This window comes from Heteronotia binoei, chromosome 17, assembly GCF_032191835.1.
Source record: "Heteronotia binoei isolate CCM8104 ecotype False Entrance Well chromosome 17, APGP_CSIRO_Hbin_v1, whole genome shotgun sequence".
NCBI classification, from domain to species: domain Eukaryota; kingdom Metazoa; phylum Chordata; class Lepidosauria; order Squamata; family Gekkonidae; genus Heteronotia; species Heteronotia binoei.
Genome location: NC_083239.1, coordinates 6385116 through 6394663, shown reverse-complemented (window position 1 = coordinate 6394663; position 9548 = coordinate 6385116). Strand labels below are relative to the sequence as shown.

Genomic DNA, 9548 nt, shown 5'->3' with positions numbered 1-9548 from the left:
CCGGGCTGTGTCTTTGATAGAAGGAGTTTACAGAGACTCCCAGCAGGGACAAAAATATGGGGCATATCCAATGTATCGTGCTGGCAACTGGCTGAATGCAGTCTATTGTAGTCAAACCAAACTGCAAGAGGACTGTGCGCAGCTATCAATTGAGCAGAACTGACCGTTCTGAAACCAAGATTACAAGCCTATGGACAAACAGCTGGAAGTAAGCACCGTTCGGTATCTGTGAAACAATAAATTCAGGTTGTATGACACAATTACTATAATTTAGGCTGTGGATATATGCTTTTAAAAATCTGTATTCTAGAACCTGTTTAAACGGTTTGTATCTTTACAATGTATGCAGCTTGTGGGGAATATCGCAAGCACTACGGAAGGCACAGAAGGCCTACTAGAAATCCTAAGGCTGCCCCAGCATTTCTACACTTTTGAAGCTGATCTTCATATTCCAAAGGGTTAGATATTTTATTTTTTGAAAGACAATTCAGATACTCAAAATACTAATTCTGTGATTTCAGGTTTTCACGGCTGGTAACATCATTAGGGTTTGTAGAATCTTTCGGGCTCAAGTGCCGTGTTCTACTGGAGAAAGTTTTCCTTCCAGACGTTTAGTTCTCGGCTGCGGGGAACATCTTCAGTGGCGTTGCAGCCGGAGCAGGCGCTCAGACCTTCTTGGCTGACTGGAGAGCCAGTTTGGTGTAGTGGTTAAGTGTGCGGACTCTTATCTGGGAGAACCGGGTTTGATTCCCCACTCCTCCACTTGCACCTGCTGGCATGGCCTTGGGTCAGCCATAGCTCTGGCAGAGGTTGTCCTTGAAAGGGCAGCTGCTGTGAGAGCCCTCTCCAGCCCCACCCACCTCACAGGGTGTCTGTTGTGGGGGAGGAAGGTAAAGGAGATTGTGAGCCGCTCTGAGACTCTTCGGAGTGGAGGGCGGGATATAAATCCAATATCTTCTTCAATATCTTCTTCTGACCTCAATGCACAGCAGCCAAGAAGGTCAGAGCGCCTGCTCCGGCTGCAACGCCACTGAGGATGTTCTCCGCAGCTGAGAACGAAACGTCTGGAAGGAAAACTTTCTCCAGAACAGATTCTCCCGAAAGATTCTACAAACCCTACTAATTCTGTGTTTGTATATCATAATTACACCAAAAAAGGGGACTGAGGCAAGTGTGATATTCCATAACATAAAGCCTCCTCCACCTTGATGTAGGCTTTGGTTATAGCGCCGATGGAACACACAAGATCTTCTGAAAGATGAAGACCCCAACCATAGTGGTTTTCATGAGGCAAAACTGCAGTTGAATAACATCAAATGCATTAACATCGTTCTGAAGGGGGGGGGGGAGAGACTGTTTTGCTTTGAAGAGGGCAAAAATGTTTCCCTTTAACATACTGCCACTCCCAAATAACTGTTTCACACACAACTGGATTGTACTCGTCCGTAGCCTTTACTTCAAAGCATTGCCACAAAGAGCCACATGGTGGAGTTACTCCACAAGTACACTAAAGCAGATCTCCTTGAGGGAACCCATGTTCAACAAGAAGACCAGAGACGTAAAAATCCCAGTGCATTATCTAGAACAGATCAGGCGGGCCTCAGACTGAGTTTTAGACTAGCACTACGGTTATGATTAGAGCTTTGCCAGCTTCCTAAAGGTGAACGTAGGATATCTGGCCTATACAGGCTTAGAAAAGAGAGGGACGCCTCCATACACCACCGTAACAGCTGCCGTTCAGCACTCAGTGGGAAGACACAGCCAGTTTTCATGCTGGAGGCACACGGGGCAAGAAACAGCTGTACGACCTTCACAAGTGACTGTGCAGGTAAGCGTTAGATAAACCTGTAGACAAATGTGGGAAGCTTAAAAAGCAGAGGAAAAGGCCGGATGCAAAGGATTGACAAGACTGCTTCTGTGAGCATGACCCAGACTTCCAAAACAACAGCATGTAAGGGAGAGGGAATCGCACACACAAGCACATTCACAGCTGGTTATGCTATAAAGGGGAAAGCATTGTAGGCTCAGCGCACTGATGCCAATTTCTTATTCACACATGAAAAGGCGTTGTGGCTGACTAAACCTATTTTTACACTTGAGTGTGCTTTGATTTTGAGATCAAACACTGAAGGAGAGGGCTGGTGGGCTATTTTTAAACTGTTTTCCACTCTGCTGTAGGAGAAATTAACCAGCCATCAAGTGTGGATGCACACAGTATACACACAGCCTTGATCTCTTTTCTTAGCCAGTAATCAGAATCTACTGGTTAACGTTGTGTGTGCTGGGTACCGGACAATCATCCTAGGAGGACTTTTGCCTTGTTGTAAATGGCTCCTTTGAAAGCAAAGCAGCTGCAATTCACAAAAAAAATAATAATAATAAAAAATCAACTTCTTTCTTGCTTGATGTTGAGCCTCAAAATAAGTTTGTTTTGAAGGGTTTTTTTTTTTAAAGACAGGCCCAATCTCTTGCTCCAGATTTGATGCCTTCAGTAATGTGTTTTTCACAACTGGTACCATGACCTGGTTTTAGAGTCATAATTTCTTTACTAATAAAACAAATCCAAACACTGACATTACAAAGAGTTAAAGGAAACAAAAACATCTACAGCTGCTTCTAATACTGTTCTTCAAAATACCAAGATATTCTGTCCCTTGGGCAATCCCAGGCACAATAAATCACTGTTGAAGTCAGAAAAAAGGTTGATGTTTCAAGATACATTGTGTTCGTTTGGGGGGGGGGACCAGAGAGGGGGAGAGGCAGACAGGGCTAATGCTTTTGGCAGATCTCCCCTCCAAGTCAGATATTGCAGCACCATGAAATAGATGCCTCTCTGTAAAGCATAAATCATCCCATAGATGATGGCATAGAGATGTCACAGTTTAGAGGCAGATTTCCCCCCCCAGTCCCAGAAAAGCCATTTTTATCTCCTTGCCTTTCCCAGGCATTATTTCTTGGTTGTTTTGCGGATCAACGCCATCCTCTGCAAAGAAAAAAAACAAGTGTGAGTCAGGAACATGTGGTCTCAGCAAGGTGCTTGATTAATGAGATCTAGACAAATCCTTCCACAGTATCCAAATGCCTCCAAGCCCCCAGTCTTACTGATCATTGTGACCAATGTTCCCTCTAAGCTGCAGAGGCTTATGAGCAAAAATTCTACTTTGTGAGCTGCTGGTATTAAAGATGTGAGCTACTGCATAAACTAGAGTGCTCTGGGACCATTTTTCCTGAGCTAAGACAAAAATATGTGAGCTGGAGGCTAAAAATCTGTGAGCTAGCTCACGCTAACTCAGCTTAGAGGGAACACTGATCGTGATGTACCTGAGCTGAAATAGGATGCCAGCTAAACCAGCTAGCAAGGTGCTAGTCTCTACCTTGCTTTGGTGCAAAATGAGTATCCACACCCAGCAGAATGGCTTGCATGCCACAATCTTTTGGCACTCACATGCTCGAATCATCCAAAGACTTCTGCCAGACGTTTCAGAGCATATAATCTTTTTTTAGATTAGATTGTTAGTTTTTGGACAGCGGGTCCTTACCTGTTTATGAGCTTCAGTAGTGCAGGCTTTTTTATATGGCCTAATTTCTTCAGAACCGAAACCTGGGATCCACATATTCCACTGGCGCTCTACAGCAAAGCAAAGGTGGGAGGAGAAGCAGTAAGCAGGCGCAAAAGAAGTAGATTCCCCAACATTCCTCAAATTAGAAGGAAAAAGCCCAAAGCACTTCTTGCTGCCAGGGTTGTAAGAACTACATAAAGTAAGAAACAGAAATAAAACACCTATTTTGATAGGAGCTGGATTCTCTAGATTTTAATTCATTGCTTTTTTGGCAGGATCTGAGAGGTCCCTGTAAGAGAGCAAGGCTCTTATGTCCCTCTGTGGAACTATCTTGAACATCTGGATTAGAGGTTGGGTAAGAAATGTCACATCTGCCCACAGGTGCAAGGAAGCTGAACTAGGGGTTCTCCCTGAAACATTATAGCAGTGGAGTGGGGGACACACTGCTGTAGTTCAATCCCACAGTGCTGCCGAAAAGATCTGGAGCCACATGGGAAGCAGCAATCACCAGAGAGGATTGTGAGGAACTCCAAAGGGATCTGTTGAGGCTGGGTGAGTGGGCATCAATGTGGCAGATGAGGTTCAATGTGGCCAAGTGCAAAGTAATGCACATTTGGGGCAAGAATCCCAGCTACAAATACAAGTTGATGGGGTGTGAACTGGCAGAGACTGGCCAAGAGAGAGATCTTGGGGTCGTGGTAGATAACTCACTGAAAATGTCAAGACAGTGTGCGATGGCAATAAAAAAGGCCAATACCATGCTGGGTAATATTAGGAAGGGAATTGAAAACAAATCAGCCAGTATCATAATGCCCCTGTATAAATTGATGGTGTGGTCTTATTTGGAATGCTGTGTGCAATTCTGGTCACCGCACCTCAAAAAGGATAGTATAGCACTGGAAAAAGTGCAGAAAAGGGCAACTAGAATGATTAAAGGGTTGGAACACTTTCCCTATGAAGAAAGGTTAAAACGCTTGGGGCTCTTTAGCTTGGAGAAACGTTGACTGCGGGGTGACATGATAGAGGTTGACAAGATTATGCATGGGATGGAGAAGGTAGAGAAAGAAGTACTTTTTCTCCCTTTCTCACAATACCAGAACTTGTGGGCATTCGATGAAATTGCTGAGCAGTCAGGTTAGAACGGATTAAAGGAGGTACTTCTTCACCCAAAGGGTGATTAGCATGTGGAATTCACTGCCATAGGAGGTGGTGGCGGCTACAGGCATAGCCAGCTCAAGAGGGGGTTAGATAAAAATATGGAGCAGAGGTCCATCAGTGGCTATTAGCCACAGTGTGTGTGTGTGTGTGTATAAATTATTGGCCACCGTGTGACACAGAGTGTTGGACTGGATGGGCCATTGGTCTGATCCAACATGGCTTTTCTTATGTTCTTATCACATAAGTCTTTCCCACCAGCATGGCATCCCCACCTCAGCTGAGCAACAACCAGGAGGGAAGGACCCTACAGGTCAAAAAACATGAATCTCTGCCTTTCAACTGAGAAATTCAGGAATAATTGAAGTGTATCCTTGTGCTCAAGAAATTCAGTTCGGTGTAGTGCTTAAGTGTCGTGGATTCTAATCTGGAAGACCAGGTTTGATTCCCCCACTCCTCCACATGCAGCCAGCTGGGTGACCTTGGGCCAGTCACAGTTCTCTCTGCCCCACCTACCTCACAGGATGTCTGTTGTGAGGAGAGGAAGGGAAGGAGATTGTAAGCCACTCTGAGTCTCCAAGTGAAGGGCGGGGGTATAACTCTGACTATTCTTCCCCTCTCCTACAACACCTCCTTAGGCCCTGTTCCCTCTGGACACTGGATTTTGCCCCATCTATACAATGTGAAAGCCTGGAATCCTTAACATGTGAGGATTTTTTCAGCTATTTAAGGCAGGGGCGTCAAACTCATTTGTTAGGAGGATTGGATTTGACATAAATGGGACTTTGTGTTCTAAAACGTGATGCCAGACAGAGGAGATATAGACTTTATGAAGGAGACAGGCAAACAAAGATATTAATTTTTAACTTAAAATACAAACATGCTTAAAACTCTTGCAATACTTTGTTTAAAACGGAAAGGTAGGGGAATAGTAGGATATTGTGATGCAATTTTAAACATAAAACATCAAGAAAAAGCACAAGGATCACACAGCAGAAAACTAAAAATATAAAATGCTCTCAGCCTGGGAAAACATTAAATGCCAGGGCATTTCAAGCCTCTCCCCTGCCCACCCACCCCCCAGTCTACTCAGATTAGTAATGGCTCTCCAGTGTAATATCTCCCTATGACTGTGGGTTTTCAAGATAGCGTACTCACTAGGCACAAGTGAGAAGAGACAAAGCTGACTCAGAGCATCAACACTTGATTTGCAAGGACACAACTCTAGGAAGCTTCAGTTGGTCAAAGGAATGCTGGGAACTGAGTTCCTTTCCATTGAAACAAAGTTGCAAGGAAAACATGGGATTTTCCATTCCGGTCTGCTCTGCCCACAGACCTGAGCGTGAAATCCATTCTGCATTTTCTTTGCAGCATTGCTATGCTTTAGCCTCTGCAAAGAGAAGGCAGAAGGAGCTGGGAACGTTAGCAGTCTTGGGGCTTCGCAGGGTGAGGATGGGGGGGGGGGCGGGGAAGAGAGCCCCTTGAGCCTGAGTACCAGGAGGGCTGGTTTGGTCCACGGGCCACATGTGTTGACACCCAAGCACTAGGGTTGCCCCCCGTTTTTGCCATCTTTGAAGGAGGAGTCAGGTACATATATGACAGTTGTCACACATACGCAGTCCAATTCCTCCACCTAGCAGCCCCATTTGCAAGCAATAACTCACTGCACAGAACAGACTATTTTATCCATACGGTCTTATGAATAGGAAAGGACGTCTGCAGGAGTCTCGAGACACAGTCCGATTCATCAGGGGACACAAAAGGCTCATCCTCGAGTGACAGGAGCTGCACGTATAGTCACCATTTCTGCCCTGGCCTGGAGAAGCTTACCGAGGTGCAGCTGGACGTCTTTCACTTCCAGGGTGTTGGATTTGCGGTGTCGTGCAAGCTGGCAGGCAGCTGTCACCACGCTTTCAATGAAGTCATCAGCAATCTGCAGCAGCATCTGTCAACAGAGGAGAGGAAGAAGCCAGGTGTGTTCCGTGGTGGGTTTCAGCAGCTGACATTACAGGGATGACATATGAACATATGAAGCTGCCTTCTACTGAATCAGACCCTGGGTCCATCAAAGTCAGTATTGTCTCCTCAGACTGGCAGCGGCTCTCCAGGGCCTCAAGCTGACGTTTTTTCACACCTACTTGCCTGGACCCTTTTTTGGAGATGCCAGGGATTGAACCTGGGACCTTCTGCTCCCCAAGCAGATCCTCTATCACTGAGCCACCGTCCCTCCCCAAACATATTAAGATATGAAGCTGCCTTATACTGAATCAGACCTTTGGTCCATCCAAGTCAGTACTGTCTTCTCAGACTGGCAGCGGCTCTCCAGGGTCTCCAGCTGAGGTTTTTCACACCTATTTGCCTGGACCCTTTTTTGGAGATGCCAGGGATTGAACCTGGGACCTTCTGCTCCCCAAGCAGATCCTCTATCACTGAGCCACCGTCCCTCCCCTCAACCTCAGAAGTTTCTCACTTTCCCAATAAATTAGACTGGTATCAAGAGGCACCTCAGTGATTCTTCCACTACCAATACTGCTGATGATGTGTGCCTGTGCTGATGGCCTTACCATCTGATCAGCACTAGATAAGTGGTCCAGCCCCATAAAGGATGGAGTCGAGTGTGTACCAAAGAAGTCAGCACTAGTCTCTCATTTTAACAAAGGCCTACCTCCTCTACATCTTCATCCAGTTGCTCATTGGGATCCACCTCCCGGACAAGATCCTGCAGTTTTTTCTTGGTTAAGATCTGGGGGAGGGGGGGTGTAAAGGGAAATCAAATCAAGCATTACCACAACAGCAGTCATTACATCAATTCTCACCGCAAACTATAAAAAAGACTGGAACAATCCATGAGATATGTGCACTTTTGATGAAGAAAATACAAGGAGAATAAAAAACCATCAAATGATTTCAGGCAGGACTTACACAGTGCTCGGGAAAAAGACACCATTGAATAAAGGTTTAGCTTCCATTTTAGGCTGCAGGAGAGGTAGCACCAGGTAGACTCAAATGCAAGCAACTTTTAAAATCCCCCCACCCCCTTGCTTCTCCGGGACCTGAAATGAAATTACCTGGCTGCTTTCAGGACTAAGACGCCCTCCGCTGCTAGGAGTCCCAGGCATCTTTGCCACAGTGGTATTGTTTGCCATGGAGGTATGTGGGGGAGTACTAGAAGGTTCTGGCTTGATTGAGGAAAAACTGGATAAGTTGATCAAGGTAGATGGACCAAATTGGTTCATAATCTGCTGGGCTTTAGCCTTCAGATCATAGAATTTGTCAAGATCTTGCTTCTTCTTGGGAGTGTGAGGTCCTAAACCAATCAGCTGAAGGAAAAAAACCAAAACCCCATTGTTAAAAAAAAAAAGCAAGGAAAGGGATTTAGAGGGTGGGAAAAGGTGTAAAGATAGCTTTTTAAAAAGCTATTCCTGACAGGTAGGATTCCAGATGTTTCAATTTGATGAAATCTTTGGATACACATTTAGAGAAATAAGCTTCCGCCAATCACTAGGGGAAAACAACTTACTACCTCACGTTTAAGTCATTTCATAAGAAGGCAGGGGGGAAGTTTTTCAAGGCCTCCTTCCTAGAATAGTAACCTAGTATGCAAAACCACCACAATTTGGAAATCCAATTATTACTCCTCCTCCCGTGGATCCCAGATGTTTATTATTAATTTTTCAGACCAAACATTCAAGGCAGCCCACTCCCTAGGATTTGCCTGGCTCAAAAAAAAACAAATGTGAGGTGCTAGTTGATCTTTAAGAAATTATTAGCTGACCACTAAAACATATGGACATCTCCTCATTTGAAGTTCTAAGAGAAGGGAATGAAAAAGAAAGTTCTGCAGCATGCAGCTCTAGCTACAGCTGGACATCATCAATTTATGATGTTATCTATGTGTTTCAAACGGAACGTCTAGCCATCTTATAGTTTGGCAATGTCCACACAGGAAAGAAATCAAGGTATGTTCTTACTGTGTGAAAGCACATTTTCATTAAATCATATTTATTTGACTTTATTTTAAACCACATCTAGGCTCTCTCAATTCAGTCACATCTGGGCTGCGGGACCTGCACTGGCTGCCGGTTGTGTATCGTGTTCGCTACAAGGTGCTGGTTATTACCTTTAAAGCTCTATATGGCCGAGGACCTGCCTACCTTAGGGACCGCCTCTCCCCATATGTTCCCCAGAGAGCACTGAGATCTAGTTCTCAAAACCTTTTAAAAATCCCTGGGCCAAGAGAGGCTAGATTGAAAACAACGAGGGAGCAAGCCTTCTCAGCAATGGCCCCCCGATGGTGGAATCAACTTCCAGAGGTGATGCGAGCCCTGCGGGACTTGAATCAGTTCCGCAGGGCTTGCAAAACCATCCTCTTCCAGCTTGCTTTCAAGATAGAACCCGGCTAAATTGACTTTTAGCCATCTAGCCATCTTATACATGACTGTGAACTGTAGCACCTTAACTATTAACTTATAACAGCTGTTTTATCTATTTTAACCTACTCTATAACGGTAACCTAATTGTATTTTAATCTGTCTTTTGTCTCGATTGTATTTTATTGAAATCATGGTTGTCCCATGTCTGTGAGCCGCCCTGAGCCTGCCTTCGGCGGGGGAGGGCGGGATACAAAAATAACTTTACCTTACCTTCCTTGTGTACAGTATAGATCCCTGGTTGAGATAGCAATAGCTTCTCAAACCTCACAAAAGGCATGTGAATCATCCTTTGGTTTATATGTATGGTAAGTATCTTTTATGAACAGAGGAATAGCCGAGGCTCTGGATGAGCACAGATTCAGACTAACCATGATTCCCAACATATAATTTCTGGAGAACA

General features: G+C 44.9%; 1 protein-coding gene across 1 annotated transcript; it reads right to left on the bottom strand.

Moving 5' to 3' along the window:
* Positions 1 to 2901: 2901 nt before the first annotated feature.
* Positions 2902 to 8063, bottom strand: TAF12 (TATA-box binding protein associated factor 12). The gene is made up of 5 exons (XM_060258340.1): positions 7784 to 8063; positions 7381 to 7458; positions 6546 to 6660; positions 3540 to 3628; positions 2902 to 2983 (listed from the first exon to the last, which is right to left on the bottom strand). Exons 1-5 carry the CDS (start codon positions 7949 to 7951, stop codon positions 2948 to 2950), a joined length of 486 nt encoding a protein of 161 aa, XP_060114323.1. The 5' UTR covers positions 7952 to 8063; the 3' UTR covers positions 2902 to 2947.
* Positions 8064 to 9548: the final 1485 nt, after the last annotated feature.

Bases quoted from the DNA above. Each gene is read 5' to 3' on its own strand.
- TAF12 (XM_060258340.1), bottom strand. From the start codon at position 7,951: ATGAACCAATTTGGTCCATCTACCTTGATCAACTTATCCAGTTTTTCC. The intron at 7,459-7,783 runs GTAATTTCATTT...CCCCTCCCCCAG, and splicing joins TTAGTCCTGAAAGCAGCCAG to ATCTTAACCAAGAAAAAACT. The intron at 3,629-6,545 runs GTAAGCTTCTCC...GCTTTGCTGTAG, and splicing joins AGACGTCCAGCTGCACCTCG to AGCGCCAGTGGAATATGTGG.